The sequence below is a fragment of the Raphanus sativus genome, chromosome 2 (genome assembly GCF_000801105.2).
Source record: "Raphanus sativus cultivar WK10039 chromosome 2, ASM80110v3, whole genome shotgun sequence".
NCBI lineage: Eukaryota > Viridiplantae > Streptophyta > Magnoliopsida > Brassicales > Brassicaceae > Raphanus > Raphanus sativus.
In genome coordinates this window covers 4,207,274-4,233,878 of record NC_079512.1, presented here as the reverse complement: position 1 = coordinate 4,233,878, position 26,605 = coordinate 4,207,274, and the positions used below count along the sequence as shown (strand labels likewise).

Genomic DNA, 26,605 nt, shown 5'->3' with positions numbered 1-26,605 from the left:
TGAAGGATCTATATGCGAACAATATTTGGCTGATGAATGTGTAACATTTTGCTCAATGTATCTTAATGATATAGAGACAAGATTCAACAGAGTTGGAAGAGTTGATGATCGGCCTTCATTAGTGCAAAATCATACATCAGACTCGGAGCTTCAATCAAGTTTCCCAAATGTAGGCCGATTTGTCGGAGCTGGTCAAGTTTATACACTTAGTTATGTCGAGAGACAACAGGCGCATCGGTTTATATTGATAAATTGTCAATTCCTAGATCATTTGAGAGAGTAAGTTTTATATACTAATCAATACGTACGCTACTTTGAGTCCGTTTATATTTTAACTAATAAATCATTTATTTTAAATGGTTAATTTAGGCGGTACAAAAAAGAGCTTAGCAAGAAAAAGATTCGTCAAAGCAAGCGGAGTCACGTCTTAGATGTTGACAGAGAAGTGCATCTTAATTTTGGGAAATGGCTAAAAGATAGGGTAGAAAAAAATGATGTCGAAGGTGTGACTGACGATATTAGATGCTTAGCTTTGGGCCCATCTGAAAAAGTAGTGAAATATTCATCATATAATATCAATGGCTATAAGTTTAGAGCATCAGGAAGAGATGATGGCCTGAAGACCCAAAACAGTGGTGTTTATGTGAATGCTAATACGGTGAGTTACGCGAGCTCGCGTGATCAAAATCCTAAGGCAGGAGATGCAGCTTATTATGGGAAGTTAGTAGAAGTCATCGAACTAAACTATTATGAGATTTTTAGAGTTGTGCTTTTCAAGTGTAAATGGGCTGATACTCGCAGTAGTCGAGGCTACAAACATGATGTGTATGGTCATAACATGGTGAACTTTGATCGTTTGTTACACACGGGGGATGAAGAAGAAGACGAGCCGTATGTCTTGGCCTCTCAAGCAAAAATGGTGTATTATGTTGAAGATCCATGTGAGCAAGGATGGAATATTGCTGTGCATGTCCAGCCTAGAGATTTATATGATATGGGGGATATATAGTAGCCTATCATAATATTTTTTGAAAAAGTAAATACTTATAGCGCTTACAGTTCAATTTATCTAACATAATTATTTCAAATATTACTAGTTTTAATTATCATTAATGTGATTTCATCAGTATTAACTAGGATTATATTTTTCTATGTAGAGTTATGGATTTTACAGATTCTGATGATACGCAAGCACCAGAGGACTCACTGTTTTTAGAGACGCAGTTGGATTTCAGTTGTCCACCACAGTTTGCTCCAGAGTGTAACACTTTCAAATGGAAAGTGAAAATTAGAGGTAACGTTCAGTTTTTTTATTGACACATATTAGTGTTATACAACTGATATATATATATATATATATATATATATATATATATATATATATATATATATATATATATATTTAGTTTTAGTTTTAATAACTAATGCATTGTCTGATTATTAAATAGATGCAAATGGAGAAATACAAGAACAAACGTTGACAACAAAAGAAGTTTGGAAATTGCAAAACCGAAAAGTGATGGTTCATTTTGATGAAGATTGTGGCCAGCCTGATGAAGATTCTGGAGGTTTATTAGGGTCTTGGTTAGGTCAGTTGAGCAATGATGTTAATTTATTGCCAATTGACTATGCCGATTGGAGGGTATTCGCTCCTCACAGGAAGGAAAAAGCCTGGGACATTATTCAGGTAACAAAAAATAATATTACTCTTGGAACATAGTTATTGGTTTTTATATTTTTCTAACTAGAATTTTTGTAAAGAAAAACTATGGCTTTTGTTACAGACAAAATTCTGGTTTGATAACCCGGACACAAAAAAGAAATATGTTCTAAGTGTATTAGGGAGCAGATGCAAAGATTTTAGAGTTCGTCTCTGGAAGATGTACAAACGGAATGACCGTGCTGAAACAATAATGAATCGTCCTGTCATGGTCCCGGAAGATCAGTGGAATGGTTTTGTTTTCTTTAGATTCTCTGAGAAATGGAAGGTATGTTTATGTATTGAATATATAATATATATATATATTTATATTACTAGATTTGGAAGTAATTGTTTAGTATTACATGTCAAATTTCAGAAAATGCGTGAACGGAATATCAAAAACCAAAAAAAGAATATTTTACCACATGGCTGCGGAAGAAAAAGTTTTGCGAGGAAGCGTCGTAACATTGTAAGTAATTTGGTACAGTTTTTTTTGGTTGTTTTTGTTTATATTGGAGAGTAAGTTAAATATTTGTTTCTTATATTTTTTTAGAAAGACCAAACAGGAAGAACACCATGCAGAGCAGAATTTTTCATTGCAAGCCGTAAGAAGTCTGATGGAACTTTTGTTTGTGAAGAAGCAAAACGTCGTGCGGTTAGTTCCTTCAAATATAAAATTTTATAACTACTATTTATAAGACTATTCAATTATACATGTTTATATTGTTTAAAAATTTCAGGATGAACTCACACTTTTGATGAGTGAAAATATTCCGGTTGAAAGATCAAATATCCCTGCAAGTTTAGACGATGAATATTCCAAAGTCTTTGGACCAGAGCGTTCAGGCCGAGTCCGGTGCCTAGGACGTGGACCTACACCTTCAAAGCTATTGAAGATGTCCACTACTCCAAATTTGGAAACGTCAAATTCTGAAGTTATTGAGCTAAAGTCACAAGTTTCAGGATTGCAAAGTCAAGTCCAGAATTTAGCAGGAATGATCCAACAATTAGTTGGTGCTACAACTGTTCAGGTTATTTTATACTAATTAATGTTTTATATGTCATTGGTGTGTTATATTATTTACTAAATATTACTTTTTATATGCAGACTAATGGAGCGGTGCCAAATTTAGCTGGTGTTTTGTCAAACTTGGCCAATCAACCCAATTTTGCTGATATTTTATCAAATTTGGTCCATCAACAAAATCCTGAGGTATTTCACGAGTTTTATGTTAAACATTTATTTCATTAATTTAAGCATTACTTTTTAGTTCAGAAGAAATAAATCTAATTTGATACTTTTTTACAGACAACCCAAAACAGAGATCATGCGAACTAGAGTACGGCGGGAGGCACTTTCAATAATTAAGTTTAGAGCACTAGTTCGATTATTTATTTTATTAGCTACTATGGTTTTTAAGTTTGGTTCACGTTTTAATATTAGACTTTTTTGTATGCATTTTGATATTTATCTGAAAAATAATTTATTTATATTATTAATAAATTTATATTATTTTATTCAGTTTAATTTGTAATTATTGGATGAAAATATATTACTTCATTTACACAAGTGATACATAAGTATTAGTAACAAATATATTAAATGATGCAACAGTGATATATTAACATCAATTAAAATAAGTGAAACAATTTCTTCCAATCACTTAAACAAAAGCGTTACAATATTAGTATCAATTGTTATAACTGATAACAAGTTTTCCATCGTTTATAAGAAGTAGCGTTAATATTAACATCACGTATTTCAAATGATAGAAAAATGCATCATCTAAAAACCTGATGCAAGTATTTGGAACGATTAAAATAAGTGACGCAAATAATTAAATCATTTATGGTAAGCGTCACAAATATTTATATCGGCTATGATAAGAGATGCATTATAGTATCATTTATTGTAATTGATGGAAGTATAACCATCAGTTATTATAATCGATGCCTTATATTGCATCGCCACTAGCAGAATCAATTATCTAAGTGATGGTAATACATTTGTGTCATTCAATAAGTGATATAAAAGTTAAAAATAAATGATGCTACAGACCTCGTTTTTTGTAGTGTTACATTGTTTAAATTTAATTTATCTTAATGATTCTAATTAGTTAACTGGTGATATTAATAATTTACATTATCTTGAATATGGGTGGCTTGATATCATATTTATTGCAAACCACTAAATATAATTTTAATATCTTTATTTAAATTTTAATATATTTCTTTAAATTGATTCATATTCACTTCTGTATAAACTATAACAGAGAATCATGAAATACTATCTAAATGATTTTCGTTGATAAATAAGTAAGTAATGATATTACTAATTTTTGTGACTCAGAATAATCTTTTATCTTTATTTTTACTCACAATAAACTAATATCATCTTATATATTAATTGAGAAATCAATTAAGTGGATTTTGCTTGTATGTCATTCATAGGTGAAACTTAGAATTAATTCTCTTAATTTGATTGGTTGTTGGCATTTGAATTTTCATTTATTAAAATAAATTGTTTAAAACAAACTAATCTTAAATTATATAATATAATATATATTACCAAAAAACAATTAAACATATTCAATATAGATGAATTAACATAATTTCTTTACGGAAACAATTAAATATCATAAATTTCCTTATAGAATTTTAGAATTATACATATAAATACATATGATACTATAGAAATAAATTTATAAACGATTTTAAACATATTTCTATTGACTATTTTATTAATAGCAAATACAATAAATCATAGATTCCAGAAAACTAATTAACATAAACTTAATAATATTTTTAATACTTAATATAGATAATTTCTAAACATGAGTCCAATGAATGCAAAACGTTCAAATATACAATTTAAAAAATTTCCAGTCATATTTTTGACAAATGTTGATGGTTAGTTGAGTTACCATTTTCTAAAATGATTGAAGTATTTGTATATTTAAAAACATAAAAATATATGGCAAGTCGTTGAAAATAATATTAATCAACGACAAAATTTATTAATTTTTAATTAAGACAGAAACATTTTAGTAATATGGGACAAGAATTAATACTCTATTCATATAATTCGTATATTTTGATTATAATAAATTGCCATATGCTTATTTTTTAAATATAAAAAAAGAAAGAAGACTTAAAAACACGCGTGAAGAATAATAAAACATGTGTGTACTAGTTTATGTACTAGTTTTTTATTTGTTTGTTGAAATACATGTGTTTTACGTATTACTAAATTAATTAATTTTGTGTGATTTCACAACATGAAGAAAAACTGATTAAATAAAAATCACTATAAATGATAAGTTCTAAAAAATAATAAAATTGAAGATGGAAAATGGAAAATATAGCTTAAACTGAATGTAAATTAAAATTATTTATAGAATGATGATATGCATTTTTACGGTATAATAAAATTTTACAATGTATGATAACAAAGTTCTGACAAAATTTATACAAATAGAAACATGATATTTTGATATAGCAAAACTATTGAATCTGACATTAGTATTAAGTATATATGTCTAAAATAATGACATTATATTATTTTATAATATAGATCTTATTTTCTGATATATAGTTAGTTGATTAGATTTAAATAAAATATGATGTACTAAAGTAATTAAAAATGAAAATAAGACTTTTAAAAATATCTAAATTAAAATTACTTTTAATGAAAATCTTGGTCAAATGAATTAGTGTTTGATAAGATAGTGTGATGATAGAAGAAAATTTAAAGATGGATTTGTTTGGTTAACCAATTGTGACATTTATGTTGAACAGTAAGGGGGTGTTAATTGGACATAGATTTCTATAGATTTTGTTGATTTGAAAAGTTATGAGATTTTTCAAATGTGGAAAGAGTTATAGAGAATTTTGTATATTGTGAAAATTAAGTAATATAAGGATTTTAAGAATTCTAGGGAAACAAGAAGAACTATCAAAATCTTGATTTATGAGTTAAAAGTTTAAGAATACAACTCACAATAACATTTAGTTTAATAGATTTGAGGAACCATTAAATCTAAAAATTTTGAATAACAAATGATTTTGTATAGAATTATCATAAAATTAGTAACACTAGATTTTAATGAGAATGTGACAATCCATAAACCAATAACACTAAACTTGAAAATTTTAATAATCATTATAAATTCAATTTCCACTAACACCTCCTAAATCAAAGATGTGTGAGAAAGTGATTTGTGATTTAAGAAGATTATGGAAACTTTATAACTAATTTGCATCTAAATAAAATAAAGTGGTAGACAATATAATGCGAATAGTAGAAAGTATTTTTTGTTCATTAGTTTTCAGATTTGTATTAACCACAAATTATATCACAAAAAGAATTTTGGAAATTGAAAATTAAATTTACAGAATTATCACTGTATTTCAAATCTCTTCTAAAATTATATAACATTAAGATTTTTGATTTTAAAGTATTTAAACTTTACAATTCATTTTTAATAATTATGTTTATTATTCAAAATTACAAAACTATTAATATAGCATATAGTTTTCATACTATGTTTTTTTAACGCTTTATTTTTATTGATAATGATTTACCCATATTATATCGTAGAAGAGAATACAACAATATAACAATGAGAAACTAATGGTCTTTTAGCACCAGAAACTAACAAGGATAACATCAATGACGACACATTAGCAATAACAATAACAAACTGTTCTCTTTGAAGTAAGATAAATTAGGTGTTCCCATTCCAGCAGTAGTAGATGGATTTCTAATATCTTTAATGGAAACAAGAACATAATTCTCATAGTGTAGATAAGTCTTCTTCTTCAATTGCCTTTGTCAATTTTTTCCGAGTTAGTTTCAATTAAGACACCGTTGAACAAATTTGAAGTGCAAAGTACAAACCGTATAGATAGTCGATCACATCCATTAACATCACCTTTAAAACATATTTCCATGAAGACAATGGAAACGTGATATCAATATAGCATATAGTTTTCATACTATGTTTTTTAACGCTTTGTTTTTATTGATAATGATTTACCCATATTACATCGTAGAAAAGAATACGACAAGATAACAATGAGAAACTAATGGTCTTTGAGCACCAGAAACTAACAAAGATAACATCAATGACGACACATTAGCAATAACAAACTTTTCTTGCTTCAAAGTAAGATAAATTAGGTGTTCCCATTCCAGCAGTAGCAGATGGTTTTCTAATATCTTTAATGAAAACAAGAACATAATTCTCATAGTGTAGATAAGTCTTCTTCTTTAATTGCTTTTGTCAACTTTTCCGAGTTAGCTTCAATTAAGTTACCGTTGAACAAATTTGAACTGCAAAGTACAAACCATATAGATAGTTGATTACATCCATTAACATCACCTTTAAAACATATGTCCATGAAGACAATGGAAACGTGATATCAAACACTTTGCCACTTGACATGTCCCCACCATAGAAGACAATAGAAGACAATGGTGTTTTCATACTATGTTTATATCCACGAAATCGCAGGCAACCACCTAGTTAATATTTAAAGAAATAAATATACATATATATGTACCAATAGGATTCTAGCTTGAGAATTAAAAAAAAAAGATGTATAGATACTGCTTTTTAGCTTATTTAAGTCATTAAATATACGAAAATATCAGTTACCTATATAGTGGATATCTTTAACATAATAGAAACTTTTTCTGACATAAAAACTGTATGTACATATTTTCTCAGTTGATAAAAAAAAGTTTATATATTTTATAATTTCTCAAAAAACATATATCTTTTCCGTATCACCTTGATATAGGTGTTCAGAAAAAAAAAATTATTTCAAAACAATTGATATTTTCATTATTCTATATAGAATTTAATGACCAACTACAAAATAAAATATTATTTTATTGGTTAAATTAGTTTTATTTAATAATTTTTTTTTTATAATTAAGATAAATTGTATTTTCTTAATCTGTGTACAAAATTTTCAATACCTATTTATATTAAAATAGAGAGAGTAGTAGATTGGGTAAAAAATACTGTGTTTTAACACTTAAATTAAGCACAAAACTAATTTTATTGGAATGTTAATATACACGCTAGGATAACAAGGGGGTTTTCCCATGTTCAAAAGCTCGGCTGGAGCAGGGGATTAAGTGGCGGTTCTGGTGGTGGAGTGTTTAATGGTGGCTCATTTTGGCGACTCAGCCATATGTAATCTATAAACATCTACTAATTAATATGGATTGGTCTAAACTTTTTTTTAATTACATTCACTATCTCTATAATATTATTTGAAAAATAAGTTTCCTATGGGTCGCGCTCACGTTTATTCTCACGATGGTTGATTACACTGATACCATTAATAAATTAAAATTATTAATTTTAAATATTATTATTGATATTTTATGTAGTTTTATTTTTAAAATTTTATAAATAACATATATAATAAAAGGAAAATTTGTAAAGTTAAAAAAGAATTTAAAAACGAAAATATATGTATATATAATATTCTTTCATTAAAAAATGAAAGTTCACAAAATAGTAATATTACATCTAAAAAATATTTTGAATAACATAAAATACTTTTGAAGTAATAAAATATTTTCTTAGATGAAAAATTAATACTTGTATACAATTTGATTTCATAAAAAAATTCCACACATATAATCTTGATATTAAAAAAAAGAAATATTATTTCTTTCAGAACATAATTTTAAACAATACAAAAAAATATTTTCAAAGTAATAGAAATATTTCTATATATCTATCTTTTTCTTAGATGATTACATAAAATAATTAAGTATCATAAATTGATATATCAATTGACTAAAAATAATTTATTATTAGTATTGAAATGTTCAATTTATTTTTCATATATTTAGTTGACTATAATACCTTTCAATTATAGCAAAAAATATGATTTCTTATATTATGACTATAATATTTTTCATATGTTATGATTTCAATTAAGTAATGACATTTCGTGAATAATCCAAAATTTTGGAGTGAATAGGACAAATGAAAATTCCAAATAAATCATGAGTTGGTTTTGTGTTTGACTTTGATTTTTAGGTCATATTTGCAAATAGCCCATTATATTTTACTTACATAATATGATTTTTCAAATACAATCACTATACTTTTTACTGCTTATTTTTAAAAGATTAAAAACTAAAAATAAATTTTAACAATAAGCATCTTTTGATCAAATAATTACAAAATATATTTTAAAAACATAGCATTATACTTTAAAAAGGTAGATATATTATATTTTATCATTATTAAAATTATTTGTTTTGTCAAAATTAAATTTGCTTTTAAATTTTATGTTTTTAATGTTTGTAGAACTTAATATAAACACGATCAAAATATCAAAGCAAATCTGAATACTCATTTTAAGATTATTTAAAATAAATTTCAGCTTAAAATTCAATGAATCTAAGACATAAAATTATTTAAAATTTATAAAATATTTAACTTATTATAATTATTGATATGTGTTTATGAGCTTCTAAAAGTATATCAGGTACTTATGTTGTAATTTCCTATTGATGTTCCCTTATATTCTAATATTTTCTTAACAATCAATATATAATTTTATATATATTATAAAAATACATGCACACTTAAATGATAAGTAAAATTAATATTATTTAACCTAAATATAATAAAAATAATTATACTTCAGTATGATTTTGAAAGAATATATGTCTCAATATACTCATAATATGAGTGACTCTACTAATCCAATTTATATTTAAAATCATAAATTTAACTGCAATAAAAATATATAATTTTATAATAATAATAATTTATTTTTAAATATAAGTTATAGGAAACTCAAAACATATTAAGACGTTAAAATAAAATAGTAACCAACTATTACAATTTAGTTCTTTTGTAAAAGTTTATACATATGCATGAGACTTCAAAATATTATCATTATATTCCTCCCGCTTTTCCTCCGCCGGTTCATCGGGCGGCTCTCAGAAAGACCAGGAAGCTGCAGGTTTAGAGCGAACCAACGTCCGAGACTTTTTCCCTAGTTTTAAAATTTTTATGTTATAACACTTGATTTTCTCTAGCTTTTTATGTATAATAACATTATGACTTTTTATTTATGCAGTTTTTAGTTTCATAGTTTAAATTTGTTATTTCATAATTTTAAATTTAATTTTATAATATTTTTGGGATGAATTAGTAATTAAAATTAATTAAAACAATGGTTGTTATTTCGACCTAAATTTTACGAGGAATAAACAACTCTTTCGACGTAAAATAGACATAAACAATTACGACTATTTAATAAGTTCTCGGTGTAAAGTAGTCATAAACTTTATATCTAATCAACTACTTATTTACTTCAAAACTTTACGTGTACTTACAACGAAACTTTACGAATATTTCACGATGATCCTGGTAAAATAAGGAGGATTATTTTACGACGATGTGCGCTGTTTTGACTTTACGACGAATACTGTTCGTCCTAAGATTTACGAAATTTTTGAAATGTGTGGTACGACCAAAGATTTACTTTGAATTCGTTTTCAAAGTTAGTTCGTTGTAAAGGACAATTTACGATGAATTAACAACGAATATGATAGTTGTAATGAATATGTTTTCTTGTAGTGACTATCTCTTTATCTCTTAAGATGAGATCCAGTTTACCTCTGTATGAAGATTCGTTTTCAAAGTTAGTTCTTCGGACTAGTATCGTGTTGACATTGTTGCATGACGGTTCAGCTTTATGGAGTTTAGAATTCATAAGTCTGAGTTTGTCTCCCTTCCCATTGTGGTTTGCTGGAAAGAAAACCCTTAACGTTGGTTTTTATCCAATAAATCTGGTTTCTTTGGGCTATTATAGACTTGATTTCTCCTCTATGGAGCTTTCTCTTTTTCCAAAACTTTCACCTGCTTTGAGTGGTGTTGTTACAGGTGACATGGTGTTGAAGATGGTTCTCTCAGATGCAGAAACTATGACCTCACTCACTTCCTTTTCAGCAATCTTTGATACTGATCTCTTGGCCTTGATGGCCCTTGAGACTTTATTGTCTCTCCTTTCTGAAATTGTCTGGAACTGTCAAGATGCAAAGGAAGTTTCTCGAGCGTTGGTGGGTTCTGCACTCATGGTTGAAGTTTTGAAGCTTTGCTAGCTCTTCTAAAGGCTAAAGAAATAAACCTCCTTAGTTTTCATATATTCTCAGACTCTCAAGTCTTCATATCTACCCTGCATTTAGGGTCTGTTTTGAACGACATCGCAGGTGTTCTCAATGACGGTAGAAGCCTTGTTGCTCCCTTCATCAATCCTCTATCTTTTAGTTTCATTCCTCGTATTCATAATATTCATGTTGTTTCTTTGGCAAAGGTTAGCTTTAGATGTATGATTCTTGAAAATTTTGTGTTTTAAGATATTTAAACGAAAGAAATGGTTGACAAAAAAAGGAAAAATTTATAAAGAAATTTTTTTCTCTGTAATACTGATGAGGAACAAAGTGAAGAAAAAATCTTTTTTTTTTCAATTCCACAAATGAAATTTTATTTTTCATTTTGTTTATTTTTCATTCATCTATTGGTCACCAATCGAAACCCATTCTTTTACCTCACAAGGTTGAAATTTTATATTTTGACATTTTCACCATACTGGATAATAACGTTTTCAAAATAGAAAATATTTGGATTATTAGAAAGTTAAATATAGTTAACTTTGGTATCAAACAGAGTTAAGTTTTGTATCAGTTAGTGCATGTCATGTCACATCTGATGTTAGATTAGTCAATCAAATGTAACCTAGAAATTAAATTTGTACAAGCTAGAAAAGAAAGGCCAGTATAATATGCAAACCCATAAATTATATAACAAACTATGCTTTAGATGGGTCTCTCACATGTAAAGCTATATACTTTGTATGAATGCATACTTAACATATAACATATATGAGCACATACATATATTTTAAATCAGAGAAAAGGAGGCTTGTGTGGAGAAAAAGGTCCTTTAAGAAGCAGAAAAGTTAGTGTGGGAGAATCTGATAATGGAGATTGTATATAAAGAGAAGAAGCTGGCATGAGTTTGGTCATAACTTTACAGTTTCTTCCAAGAAAAAAGAGACACCAAACAGCAAGTGGGGAACCTCGAAGCTAGTTCAAACTAGTGGGAGGTTGATCCACGTTCTAACCTCAAATCAAAATCCAAATTTAAACACAAATTTGAACGTTAATTCATCATTTCGAAATGGCTCGTGGAAAGATTCAGCTGAAGAGGATCGAGAACCCGGTTCACAGGCAAGTAACTTTCTGCAAGAGGAGAACCGGTCTTCTCAAGAAGGCCAAGGAGCTCTCTGTGCTCTGCGACGCAGAGATTGGTGTTGTGATTTTCTCTCCTCAGGGAAAACTCTTTGAGCTTGCAACTAAAGGGTATTATTATATATATCATAGTATTCATACTTGTTTTTGTGTTTATATATAATTAAAATAGAAACTTATGTAATGCGAATCTGATTTTATAAATCAGAACAATGGACGGGATAATTGATAAGTACATGAAGTGTACCGGTGGTGGTCGTGGTTCTTCTTCTGCTATTTTTACTGCTCAAGAACAACTTCAGCCCGCAAATCTTGTATACGTCTCTCGTCTCCTTAATTTTCATTCTTTGTTTATTATTTATTTATTTCTTGAATTCTTTTCTTTGATTTTTGGGATTGATTGTTGAAACTGCTTGGTTTTATGGCATTTGGGGTTGATTAAAACTAGACAGTCTCCATGTCTCATTAGAAATTGTTGATTACTTCTTTTATTTTGATTTAATTAGTTTTCTTGTTCTCCATTCTCATATTAATATATTATTTTGTTATGCTATCTGGTACACGTGTTGACATGCAAAGCGTGAGTTTATTGGACGTTGTTGATTGATTTGAAATAAAATGGTCTCTAAGTTGGGTAGGGCACCTGATTCCGATTCTACCTGAAACTAATAGTTAAGAAGTTAACATTCATTCTTTTTTTTTTTTAGCAACATTCATTCATTGCACCTTTTTCTGAACAACTAACTAGGCTCACATACTCAGATCGTTCTACACTACAAGTATAAATGAAAAACAAAAGAAGTTTTTTTTAATTGTAAAATGTTTTCTACTCCCTTTGTTTCATTATACTTGGTGTTAGACTAAGAAAGTACAAATTTTATAAAATTTATTTTGGTTGAATAAAAAACATCATTAAATAAAACTAATTCAATAAAAATGTTATATTTTTGTAGTTGGTAACAAATCTCAAACAACATTAAATATTTTGTTTTGGTATAAATGTTAAATAACATTAAATATTTATAAAATAAAGAAAACATCATTTATTATGGAAAGAAAAAAAAATTAAAACACCAAGTAAATTAAAACAGAGGGAGTATAGTTCTTCATCACTGAGAACATGCACAAGTTTTAATTTTTTTTGGTAAACTAAATTAAACAAGTCAGATTAATTAGCGTTAAAGTAAAAGATGCTTTAGAGATAATAATACCCATATATATCACACTTAAAATATATTCATGCGTCTTATTTTGGTAAAAATATGTGTGTGTATGTGTATGTATGTATCTTTATCTTTATCACTAATTTATTTTTATTTAGAACAAATTATTATTAGTTTATAAATCAGCATAACCTTTCTATAAAAGTTGCCCTGTATATATAAAAGCGATAGCCCTAAACTGTTGTCATTGACACGCTCGGAACTAGTGTTAATTTTTTCCTAATTTGTTGATGCATATATGTATTAGTTTGTTGAATAAATACATGTATATATTGGTAAAAACAAACATGTATGTGTATATGTATGGACATGACACTATTTGGTACATCTTCAATTTGTCTACACCGGTTTGATAAATTACTTATAAATCAATTCAATTCAATCTTCTGACCGAACAGCTCTTTATCTACTGTGGAGTCTGTTCTTGTCTAAGATTGATACACTTTTTTTAATAAGCCGTGGATTTTTAACATGTTCACCAAAAAAAAAAAAAAAAATTACTTATAAATAACAGAAAAACTGAACGAACGTTGATTTATCTCTAGGAACCGAAAGATGAGGTCAATGTGCTTAAGAGAGAGATTGAGATGCTTCAGAAAGGAATAAGGTATATATTATTAACTGTTTACACATTATTTCCTTACTAAGTTGCTTATATTGGATTAGAAATTTATTTTGTGGTCACCCGAAATTTATACACGAGTATGTATAATATAATGGATTCAGGTATATGTTTGGAGGAGGAGATGGGACGATGAATCTTGAAGAACTTCTTCTTCTTGAGAAGCATCTTGAGTATTGGATTTCTCAGATCCGCTCGGCTAAGGTATACATGCATTAAAGCACATAAAGATAGATGTATAATCAAAGATTGAATATATAAATACTGATGACTATAAACGTTATATGTTTCTGTTAATATAAAAAAAAGTTTATATGTAAAATTGCAGATGGAGATTATGCTTCAAGAAATTCAGTCCTTGAGGAACAAGGTAAGCACATATAACATCACTGTATATTCAGCTTTATACCAACTGGTATGAATCAGGATTTTGGTTTATACGAACCGAACATAGAACGTTAAATTTAACATCGGTTAACGGTTAATTTTGGGTGTGTGAAGGAAGGAGTCCTCAAAAATGCCAACAAGTATCTTCTCGAGAAGGTAACAATTTTACTATAGCAGAACTATATATATCCAAATGTATATCTTATTCCGATTATGTTTTGACTGCTTTGCCCTAATGATTTGCTTTGTTGTTGTGTTGGTGAAATAATGCAGATAGAGGAGAACAACAATAGCATATTAGATGCTAACTTCACAACTGTGGATACTAACTATTCTTATCCGCTAACTATGCCAAGTGAATTATTTCAGTTCTAGACCATAGGATATTTGAAGTCTATGTCTTACGTATTCAAATAAATCTGGGTGAGTATAATTAGTGTTGTTAAATCACACATAATTATAATAAGCCTGTGGAACTTTGTTAGGCTGTTGAAAATCTATTTGTGATTTTTGCCTCTTGTTTTTAATTTGTTGGTGTGAGCAACTAAAAGTGTGGTGTGTACTTAAACTCTTTCTATCTATGTTTGGAATTTATGGATTTTATGGTTTGGGTTTAATGGGGATACCTAGCCTCTTTTCAGTGTATTTACATTGTTATCTACTAAACTTGTAACACTGAAGATGGATAAGAAGGAAACTAGTATTTCAACACAAAATTGAAATTGATCTGACTGGATTCCAAAAACTGATTTTGGCATGAAACCTGAAACAAATGTATAGATGTAGAAACTTCAATAGTGACTAATCATACGATGTAATTACCAATTACTGGCTCTCACGTTAATTTTCTTTCATCACACAATCTGATAAATCAAACATTTAAAGTAACCTCCAAATTATTAGATCAAGATTCAAGATGCTAAAGCATACACATACAACCATCAATTTGAGTTAGAAGAGCCTTATTTGTTGCTTTTTCTGCTCGCTTCTTCGACATAATGTGTCTTGTCTGACTTTGAAAAATTAATTGAGAATTTTGACAATTTAAAGTCTGGTGGCTCGAAGCTTGTTTTTCAGTGGAACGGGAAGCAACAACTGTCTAAACAATTCAAAGCCCAACAGTTCGGCGATATATTGGTTCAACAATACAACAATCAGCACATTTTAATACAAAATACAAAAAAAAAAAAAATCAAGCGAGAAGCTAAAATGTAATCATAACTTTGTTGGTTTTTGGTAATGTAGAGACTTTTTAATCTTGGTGGTAGGAAATTTGTAGTGGCTAGACTTGGAAGAACGGAAGAACAAGTTTGGTTCACTTCGTCCCAGCATCTACCGTCGGTTTATTGAGCTAGAATACTCGGAATGCAATAAGCATCCCATTGTCTTAGAGCACATCCAACAGCCATTTCCAAATAAGTTTTATAGTATTAAGACAATAAAAATAGAAGAAAGTAGAATAATTATCGTCTATGTAATATTCTCTATGTAATATTCTCATCGTTGTAATAACATAATCAATCAGAAATAAAAAAAAATAGAAAAAATGAAATAGATATTGTATTTGTTTTGAAAGCTTTTTTGAATCCGTTAAAATACTACCTAAACATGTGTTCATTTATGATTGATCAACTTATCTAAAGTAAATCAAAATTAGTTATATAATAAAATTGTTTTACATATCTAAATTAAAGCAACTCTAACAAAGAGTTCTCTCTTAATATCTAAAAAAAAGGTAAAAAAATATCAGAGAGACATAAATATAAGTTCTGATTTGAGAAACATTTAGAATCTCATATTTCCAGATGTCATGTGAGGATTGGTTTGATTTTCCATAGTCAAACATATTAAAATATTAATATTTTGTGGTAGAGAAACTCAATTTGACATCTGATTGCTTTTATAAGAACCTGTAAAGAGTTTCTAAAGGAATGGAGGTTAAATAAAAAACGGCCAGAGAGTTGTTAAGTTAATCAGCTTGTTACTAAAGCCTTGTCGAATCAAGAAAAACTAACCAAAGAGTCACACCAATGGATGCCAAATCATTTTGCTCGCTTCTGTAAAAACAGATTCATGGCAAGTCTACATGTTTTTATGCAAGTGTGTGCATGTGCGAGTATGTATAAGTATAGATTAAATAACAAACAGAATTATTAATAGAGTTTGTGTCTTATATATCTGGAACCACGCCTAGAACTTATTTACTAGAAAAGACTGCAGCCTACAACTACTATATACCATCCACAATTCTTATATAAAATTACAATGATAAGCAACTACTATTCATTATCTTTATCAACGAGTATAATTCTCTAAAATAAAATCACCAACAGATCTCTCAACTGTCATCTATGCGTACATCTTCAATAAAACTTAGGCGTGTAACCATTTCATGTCACCGCCTCGTAACCAGCAACATAGATCGGTTTTTAGAACACTTGACTGATTTGGCAAAAAAAATGCTAGTTGTATTTGATTTTGACATTATGTTTAACTATGCATTGAATTACAATTGTGGTACTTTATTTTTTATAAATTGATTTACTTTGTAAAATAAAAATAAATATAAGATCCTAAGAGATTTGAATAATATTTGGAGTAGTTTTTGTTTGCTTACAAATACATGTTTGCTTAACTCTCCACTCAGTATGAGACCTTTTTTGAATGTACAAAATGAAGTTTGACATTATAGTGTGGTCAATCTCGTTGGCATAAGAAACACAATTTGGACTATACATTGCATCAATCCCTCGCATCACGCACAGAAGGAGCAAAACAAAAACGCTAATGAGTTTTCTATGGCTTGATGGAAACCTCAGAACATGTGCTACGTTGTTTAAACTTTCTTCTTGTTTTCTCTCTCTCTCTTTTTAGCTACCGAGCATCTCTTCCTGTGTAACGCTGCTGCTGCTGTTGCCTTGTTTTATTAGATGCAGACTTTTCGACACGGGCTTTGCGGACAGCTTGTTGGATCTGCCTCTCGTGCTCTTTGAGCATTTCTTCAAGATTTCCACCAGGAGGCAACAATGGTCCTGAGTAATGGATTCTGTTTTTTCTTGGTCCGTTTCCCTGGCACACACGAAAAGGTTAAGGTACACAACATAACTAAAGTGGGTTAAACAAGAAAGAAAGAGACGTACGGTTGAGTAATCTCTATTTGAAACTCTCCTACAAGAATCACCAGACGAAGCTCCTGTTTGAGATATCCTAGACTTCAGCTCTGCATTGGTCTGCCTTTTGATGCTCCCACCACCTCTGTTCCATTCTGTATTTGCAACACTTGGATGAACCATTGAAGAAGCATGACCGTAACCATTCTGCTGGATCCCTCTTCTTGGTGGTTCTATCCTAAACCCGGTGCCACCTTCCTCATCTGTTTTAAACTTATGGCTGATGCATGTGACCTTAGACTTCCCTGCGGCCATAAACTCAGGTGTCTGAGTACTTTTAGCATCTTTTGTTCTTCCTCTTGTCACTGTCTCTCCCCCTCTTCTCTTGTTATCCTCTACCTTTAGTCTGCCACAAAAAGATTCATGAGTAAAACCCTAAACCCTAAAGAGGGAAGGAACAGTGGATCAAAAGATGCATTACTTTCTTGCTTCTTCGTTGCGAAGCTTAGCGTCAAGTTCCTTGCTTGGTGGGTATCTAGGCAAGCTTGATGGATTAGCAGGAAGTGGCTCTGTTGTGAAGAACTGAAGAGAATAAAAACTGATCACTAGAATGAATATAATAACTTGTTAAAGAAACATGCTCGTTTGGTTAAGGATCAATAGATTACTTGGCTCCTCAAGGAAGAAACAGATGATCCACGTTTCTCAGGTTCTATAGCCAGTAGCTTATTGATGAGGCTCATAGCTTTTTTTTTTTTTTTTTTGAATGAATGTAAAATTTATTCAATCAAAACCTTTTTTACAACTAGTGCAGCAAGTTTGAAAAAAAACAAAGCAAACCCCAAAAAGACTTTAAATCTAAAACAAGCTCTACTCAAGAAGCTAATCCCTTTCAACACCCACTTCACTCTCCAAACCCCCCTCAAACTGACCATGTGAAACAAGTCAATTTGGAAATGCTATGAGGTTCTCCTCATTAAAACCCTCATTAGAGAAAACCCTATTGGGACAAAACTCTAATGGGGGAAAAAGAGTAAGAAACTCATAGCTAGGGGACAGAGATAAAACAAAGAATTACTTCCCCTGCACACTGTTATTGCAAAATCACTTCCAAAAAATCTCTTCAAGATATCCCACCGGTTCATAGCCTTGTAGCCATCCATTTTATCAAAGCATCTTCCAAATATTTCTTGCCTGTACCCTTTACAAGTAGGAGCTTTAGACGGATCATCTTGTCTACCAACTTTGAAAATGTCTTCTCATCAATAGGCTTCTCCCCATGCTTTCGAGCATTTCGTTCTCTCCAAATACTGTGTGCTAACGTTTGAAATGCATATCGAATGATAAACACTTCTGTTCGGTCTCTTCCTGCATGAGATATTACCTCAAGAATCTCAGTCCAGTGATCAGTAAACCTCTCCCTTAGAATGCCTCAGTCCAGTGATGAGGCTCATAGCTGATGCAGGTAAATGACTAAAGGTTTCAGAAAGAACAGGTTTGTAAGGGTGACTCGGTTTAAAGATTGTTGCAAGTGGCAGAGTTGCTCTTCTCCAGTAATCTTCTGAGGGTGAACCACATAGCTTAAAGATCTTGTGCATCTGCTCCACCTGAGAAGCAATGAAGATAAGTATCTACAATTAATATAGACGCTCTGAATAAATCTGAATAGAGAGTGTTCTGGATTATAGTCAGTGCTAAAAATATGTTCCTAGATAAGCTTAAAATAGTTTTCCAATAGAGCAACATTTTAGCTAAATCTAAACTCTAAGTACCAAAGTCACATTCATTGTAAAAGAAAAAGAACAAAAAAAATCTGTTCCAATAAATTTAACATTCTTTAAAAAATAATTATGTTCCTAAAGGGATCTAAGCGGTCAAAGGTTCAAAGTTATGAGAGGTCTGCTTTACATACTAGGGCTTACGAGTCCAAAACCTCCTAGTCAATAAAATAACGTTCTTTAAGGAGCTAAAGCATATTTTAGAGAGTTGGATTATACTTCTGTGCGTCCTGGCATAATAGGCTTTCCAGCAAAGAGCTCAGCGAGAATGCAGCCGGCACTCCACAGGTCTATGGCTGGTCCATACTGAGTGGCACCAAGCAACAGCTCAGGGGCTCTGTACCATAAGGTTACAACGCGGCTTGTCAGCTGCATATATCCATCACCGCGGTAAAAATTTGCCAGTCCGAAGTCACCAATCTTCAAAACACCTTCATTATTTATCAAGAGATTAGATCCTTTGATATCACGGTGGAGGATACCTCGTCTGTGGCAATGTTCAAGACCACGAAACAGCTGTTGCATGTAGCACTTGATCTGAAAACAAAGTAAGACTTAAGTAACACTTTATGTTAAGTTTCATATATTTCCAATTTAGAACTAATTGATGGTAAGAGCATTGACCCAAATCTTTTGTATATTACTAATGTCCCATTAAAACTTTTTTTTGAACCAAGTCCAATTGAAACTCTCTATGTGAGAATTTATATTCTTACACATTCTTTATAGATTAAGGTTCATAACCCATTGATCTCTAGTAATCTTAGTATTCTTTTCTTACTTGAATGTTCAAAACTTTCAAGTCTATAGCAAAACAAAGTATGTGATATACCTGAGATTCTGAGAATTTGATTCCAGGAGTTGCGGCTAGACCTGCTAGATCGTGTTCCATGTACTCAAAAACAAGGTAGAGACTACTTGAGAGTCTAGAGGTGACTAGACCTTCAAGCTTCATAACATTAGGGTGATCAAGCTTACGAAGAATGAGAATCTCCCTAGCCATAAACCGGACACTCTCTGGGTCCATATTCACAAACCGGACTTTCTTCATGGCCACAATCTTTCCCGTTTCAAGGTCTCTGGCTTTATACACGCTGCTGTAAGTCCCCTGTCCGATCTATAACAATATACACAACATAAACTGCTGTTTTAGGTCACAAGAAGAGATTCAAATAGCCAAAAATATCATTTCTTGCATTACAAGGAACCAGGAAAAATGATAAACTTTTTTTTTTTTTTATGATAACTCTGATAAACTTACTTTGTCTAACTTCTCATAAGAATCTGCACAGCGAGGAACCCATCCTTTGATAGCTTCTCCAGCAACAGAAGCCAACCAAGAAGGCCATTCTCCGCTAGTGGTGTCCGTCTTGTTTCCGGTCAAACGTCCTGGCTGCTGCATAGGCTGCACTACGGGCATAGCCGTGACTCTTCTAGTGGGGTTCCTAGTCGGATCTCCAACAGTGATCTCCTTCTTGATGCTTCTCCGATCAGATGAAGTGGAGGGACGACGCACCACTGGATAATCATAAGGCACGACGGTGATGGAAGCTGCAGAGGTCCGACGTCTGAAAGATCCTTCCTTTTTGGATAAAGAGGACGTGGAAGACGGAATGTGAGGGGTAAGATGCATGATGGAATTGCTTGAATCCAGTAACTCATTGTTGGCGACGGCGGCGTTCTGAGAACGCGCGGTGGCGCAAATGCAACCCATTTACAAACAAACAATCATTCAAACTGATGATCCGAAGTTAAGGAAACAAAAAACAAAGTTAGTTTTGCCGATTTTTCTTTGTCTACTTCTCTAATCGTCGGCGACCAAAACTCTTTTTCCTGTTGTCTCTCTCACGTTTTGTTGTGACAGAAAAGTGGAACGTGCATTCCACTCTACTGTATGTCATTTTTGTCAACTCAATAGCCTGACACGTCATGTTGTCCCTGAATCTCATTAATTTTGTCCAATGGGCCCATTTTCATTTGCAAAGCCCGACAACTATTCCTGCCGTGTCAAATCACATTTTTCGTCGCCTTGTTCTCCGGTGTCAAGTGTCAACCAGAATATAACATGAGCAAGTCCTATGAAATATCGCTGTATGGCTGCCGTCTGCCTTATTACTTAGACAAGGCAAACAGAAAACAATCATAATCTTTTGTCGTGATTTGTTCTAAACTTTGGATTTGCGTATACAAGTGTTTTGGATTTCAGCCTTTCAAGTACTAGAATGACATCATTATTAATATTAGATCTTGCAATTTAGATATTTCATACCAGACATTTCAGAATCTTAGTTTAAAACTTTTCAAATATTTGGAGCTATAATTTTATGTGGTCAAAGGTAGGACATGAGTTTCAAATCTGATCAGACTATTATTTTTTTTATTTAGTATGGGTTTCGTAATAAATTGCATATATATATATATATATATATATATAAAAAAAATAGTAAAAATGATTACGAGAATCTCGATTCACTAACAATATCTAAGTTGCCACATTCAATATAAAAATTGGAAATTTTTGAATTTTAATGATTTAAGGCATGTTATGATTTACTATAGTGGAGGACTTAAATATTTATTTATTAACCCATGTTTAAATATTTCCAAGAATAATACATTTATATCTTCATTTTCAAACAACTTAGTTATAAGAAAAAAAATTCTAGAACCAAAATTATTTATATATACTAAATAAGATATGATAGATACTATTTACAAAAAAAAAATATGATAGATACTAGAATATAAATATGAATAAAATGAAAGTGTTGGATCACATATGACATAATTATCATGCTTAATGATATCAGATCTATAATCTTATTCATCTTATCCTATTTATTCTCTCTTATGTTTACCATTTACTGTTCTAATTTTTTTAGTAAACAAATGACATGAAAGAATTTTTGATATCTCTGGTGTCTGGGCAGCCACTTTCCCAAATATCTCCCGAAGGGGTCCAGCGCCCCAGCAGTAAGGATGTTAAATCGCTGTGGCCGGGTTTCGAAGCTGGGTGGCGGGCACCTCAGCCGAGGTTCCATTACCACCAGGCTACGAAGCCCGGTTGACATGAAAGAATTAATAAACCCGGGTTATTAATAATGGGTTCACAACCTAAAGTTTTATCATCTAATCTCGACTCCATGAGTATGGAGCCTGTTGGCTTTAATATCTTGGATCTCCCATTCAATACAGAGAAACCTGAATTCAAATTTGCACATTACCAAATAAACTAATAACGGGCATTATGAATCAACCGTGTTCATGCATAAAAGAATTCGTCTTTATTGATGAAAACTACATCATGAAAAAAAAAAACATGCGATTATCAAAATTCACGTTGCGAAATAATTTGGAAGTAAAAAAAAAAATTCTATTCACATCCGACATTAATTGCTAACATAAGGTGCTTAAATACGATCGTCATCTAGATAATCATACACGGAGATGCTCAACGTTTCCCTTTCGCTGTATTCCGCCATGTTCGCCGTTGACGATCTATATTCGCCGCCACCATACACACCGTCTTTGTTAGCGGCGAATCCAGCGTCGATGGCCATACCGGCGTCAGAGGCAGCTTTTTGGATGGACTTAGGAGACGTGTAAGATGCGAGGGAAGGTTGGAGCAAGTGAGGGAAGTTAAAAACTTCTTCGTCCAGGGAAGATGGTCGGTGCAAGCAGAAAAAAGCGACGTCGTGGGCTACGGCGGCGCCTTCAGCGGTGGAGAAAGAGCCTAACCAGAGGCGTTCACGAGTTCCCGGAACCCTAATCTCCGACACCCATTTTCCCCATTTCCGTCGACGGATACCTTTGTACTTGGCCTGATGAGTTTCTCCAGCGTCTCTCGAATCCATTTTTGAGTTGATGATGTCAAGAGAAAGTGTTGAATTTATATACGTTGGAGGGGAAGAAAGTTATATCATATTATTATTATTGGTTAGAGGGGAAACTAATAATAGCCAAAGGTACGACCAGGGAGATATGTGATTTTTTTTTTTTGAATGAATCATATGTGATATTGACATGTGGCTGACACAGTTGATGTTTTCTTTCCAACTATGGTCCGATGCTATGGGCGTTTCTCAACATTTTTAAGTTTATATCAATTAATATAGCTAGTTTGATAAACATTTGAAATTTCAACATAAGAAGTGGATAAAGATGGATCATTCGAGATAATGCGTGATTGATTGATTCTAGTAGCCGGTCTAAAACTGCGAGATCAACTATAGTTTAATATATTAAAAGTAATAATAAAGGGAAGAAAACCTTAATAAAACTGTGACAAAAATTGGCGCGAAATTCATCATAAATATATTTAGCGCTTAGATCGATGTGTGAATGAATTATCTCTTTGAATTACACTTTCTGCTTGTCAGAATCATGAATTGATTTTACCATTTTACATGATCATATCAAAACCAAATATATTCGCAGCAAACAGTACTAGGTGTAACATGCACGTAACGAAAGACTGATATTACGGCTGATGACCTACATGTATATCACGACAGCACGTGGTGAAAACACATGAGACTTGCCTCTATTTCTTTTTATTTTGGGGTTGTGTTACCATTCATCACGGATGACGTTCATCATATAGTCTTTTATATGGTGAGCCTTTCTTTCATAATCCTTCTGAGTTTGACTAAAACACAGAGAGTTGGGTTTTTTTTTCGTCTGTGTCACGTTCTGCACACTGAACGAACAAAAGGATATAGATATGGACGGGTTTTTGTGGTTGATCTTACTTATTCGTACACAAATTAAACACGAACTGCAAAGATTCCTCACGCACGGAATCTCGCTCTTTGGAGCAACCCATTTTGAATGCAATCAAATCCTATCTTCACTATCTACAAAGACCCTTTCTTCTTTTTCGTAGTCGAGTTCGCGTTCATGCCACATACAAAACATTTTCCCCAATATTATGCTAAGCAGGTCCATCATATTGAGTATATATATTGAGATATTTTTTTGGCAAAAATATATTGAGATGTTTAAAATCAGGAAAAAATAATTATGATTATTGCATGAACAACATGTGGATAAAAATAATGTCTTGAAATTTTACGAATTTTTATATAAACTCCATGACAACATTTATAAACTATTAATTGTTATATTGTTAATACTAGGTGATTTTTCCGTGCTCATACACAAATATAAATATATTTTAAAATATATATTATAATAACTGTTTTTTACTTTCAATTTAAATAATTATATTTAAGTTTTATATTAATATTATTATTTTTTGGATTAGACATGTGATTTTGTATATGTAACATTTAATCGGTTTATTTACCATTTGAATATATTAGATCACATCTCCTTGTTTCTCTAATTATATTAATATATCGATATTTTTTATTTTACATTTAGGTTAGTTATTCTCTTAAATATATAAATATACTTCAGTGAGATTTTTTATAACATATTTTTTTGAGAATCAAACAGAAAAAAAAAGTGTGGATTAATTAAAAATTACAGAAAGGAATATAAAAATAATATTTTTAACTCATACAAATCTATAGACAAAAGATAAATTAAAATATTTAATATTTAAAAATAATTTTTTGACCGATAGTATTCCTCTGAATTTCGTCAAAATATTTGTCCGATAGAATTTCGTCGAAAATCTGTTCGCTAGAATTTCGTCTGAAAACTTAATAAAATCGACGACTATTTTCATTGAAAATTCGTCGGAAATTGCTTATTACAACATATTTCCGATAAAATCAACCTTAAGAAACAAATTGTTTTCTTGTAGTCTCTATCCAAGATTCATTTTGGATATGAACTCATTTCAGTTTCACTTAATAATATTTTGAGTTTGGTTATGAACCAGTAGAGTCAGCTTTGGTTTCAGAAAATAGAAGACCTACAACATAATACCAAATTAAATCAAAGTTACTGAAAGACAATTCATATCGAATTACATAAGCATATAGGTTAACAAACAATTGGGGAAAATAATAAAAAATAAGTCAAACCTCACAATCTCTATCACAGCTTATGAAATAGAAGCTATGTGTATCTATACTAGTCACAAATAAATTTCAAAATATTGGTGGAGAGATCATGCCTGGGACCCATCAAGCTCTTCTGTTCCTTTAGAAGAATACAAGTGTGCCCCTTCCCTCCAAAACTCAGATGAGGTTTATTCCTTGCTATAACGTCAGAATCAGCAACCCTTGTGCTAGACTCTGGAAACTAACCCTAATAATTAAGCATTTTAGGCCATTATGACTTAACCTGGTATTGACCTAGTATTGTTAAGATGTAGAAACTCTTCATGAGATTGGGATTAAAGGTCCCAAAGAGAGTAGTCCATCTGGTATGTATCCCAAACATTCATCCCCACATCATTGGCAAACCCCATTGAATCATATGTTGAATGCATCAGCATGGTAGGAGATCCAAGAGTTGACTCGTTGATCGCTTGGATTTCTCCGGGGGAGAGTCTGACCATCGTTGGACCTTCATTTAATGAGCTTGTTGTGTCCACTTGCATAGCTGACTCTACTGGTTCGGTTCTGAGGCAGAGTGCTGCTTCATGAGCTGCCATGCGAATGCTGTCTGAGCTAGAGTCTACAGGACGTGGCAGGCTGCTGACGAGCTCAGGGAAGTTGAGACGAGCCTCTCGTCCCCTGAAATGGAATGCTGCCACGTCATAGGCGGTTGCAGCCATTTCAGGGGTCTCGAAACTTCCTAGCCAGATACGGTTCTTGGTCCCTGGTTCACGGATTTCAGACACCCATTTTCCCCATTTTCTCTTCCGGACTCCTCTGTAGGCAGAGGGTATACCAGCTTGTCCATCACTTCGCTCATTGTTAGTGGAATTACTATAACCAGACATGAACAAACACACAGATAAGTAAGGTTTTTCACAAAATGGTTGCTAGTTTTGTATTTTGTCTGCTTGGATTCTGATGTTGGAATGTTAACAATTGCCAGCAGTTATTTATAAGTGTGGATTAGTATCTTAAACAGCACATAAAAGCATTTACACGTTTAATAATATCTCAAAGGTTTAAAAGTGTAGCTTCCAGGAAACTTCACAGGTTGTTTGTGGGTTTAACAAGTGTTATATCTCAATGGAGAACTGTAGATTCACTAAAATAGTATTATGTGATTAAAATAAGGAGTATCTAAAGGAAGGAGGCAGAATCTGGATTTTGTTTAAAAATTTTAAAGAAGTGTAGTGAAGAAATGGGACTAGTAGAGATGAGCAGAGAGAAACAGAGAGTGGATGAATTTGGATTTTGCTATAGTAGACGCGGTTTTCTTGTATCACATGTGGACCCTCTGATGATCTATTCTATAACTTTTTGATGCTAACGGTTGGTGGAAAAAGTGGATACCTCAGACACATGTCAAAGATAATTGGATCAAACTCTTCCAAGTCATTTACAAAAATAAACATTAGTATTTTTGTGTGGTAATAAATAATTACAAAATCGGCCTAAAACTAGATCCTAAT

At 31.4% G+C, this 26,605-nt stretch overlaps 4 protein-coding genes across 4 annotated transcripts; 1 reads left to right on the top strand and 3 right to left on the bottom strand.

The window, feature by feature from the left end:
- Window positions 1-11,773: 11,773 nt before the first annotated feature.
- On the top strand, window positions 11,774-14,871 carry LOC108840568 (agamous-like MADS-box protein AGL12). Its single transcript, XM_018613406.2, has 7 exons — window positions 11,774-12,110; window positions 12,208-12,313; window positions 13,768-13,829; window positions 13,949-14,048; window positions 14,173-14,214; window positions 14,346-14,387; window positions 14,505-14,871. Exons 1-7 carry the CDS (start codon window positions 11,929-11,931, stop codon window positions 14,604-14,606), a joined length of 636 nt encoding a protein of 211 aa, XP_018468908.1. The 5' UTR covers window positions 11,774-11,928; the 3' UTR covers window positions 14,607-14,871.
- Window positions 14,872-16,854: 1,983 nt separating this feature from the next.
- Window positions 16,855-20,937, bottom strand: LOC108840314 (probable serine/threonine-protein kinase At1g09600). Its single transcript, XM_056992182.1, has 8 exons — window positions 20,381-20,937; window positions 19,952-20,236; window positions 19,339-19,656; window positions 18,792-18,948; window positions 18,010-18,086; window positions 17,823-17,923; window positions 17,372-17,747; window positions 16,855-17,300 (listed from the first exon to the last, which is right to left on the bottom strand). The coding sequence occupies exons 1-8, from the start codon at window positions 20,831-20,833 to the stop codon at window positions 17,106-17,108; spliced, it is 1,962 nt and encodes a 653-aa protein (XP_056848162.1). The 5' UTR covers window positions 20,834-20,937; the 3' UTR covers window positions 16,855-17,105.
- Window positions 20,938-22,426: 1,489 nt separating this feature from the next.
- On the bottom strand, window positions 22,427-23,180 carry LOC108841278 (ethylene-responsive transcription factor ERF020-like). Its single transcript, XM_018614048.2, has one exon. It carries the CDS (start codon window positions 22,971-22,973, stop codon window positions 22,530-22,532), a length of 444 nt encoding a protein of 147 aa, XP_018469550.1. The 5' UTR covers window positions 22,974-23,180; the 3' UTR covers window positions 22,427-22,529.
- A 1,915-nt stretch (window positions 23,181-25,095) lies between these two features.
- On the bottom strand, window positions 25,096-26,020 carry LOC108841232 (ethylene-responsive transcription factor ERF021-like). Its single transcript, XM_018614012.2, has one exon. It carries the CDS (start codon window positions 25,979-25,981, stop codon window positions 25,430-25,432), a length of 552 nt encoding a protein of 183 aa, XP_018469514.1. The 5' UTR covers window positions 25,982-26,020; the 3' UTR covers window positions 25,096-25,429.
- Between the last annotated feature and the right edge of the window lie 585 nt (window positions 26,021-26,605).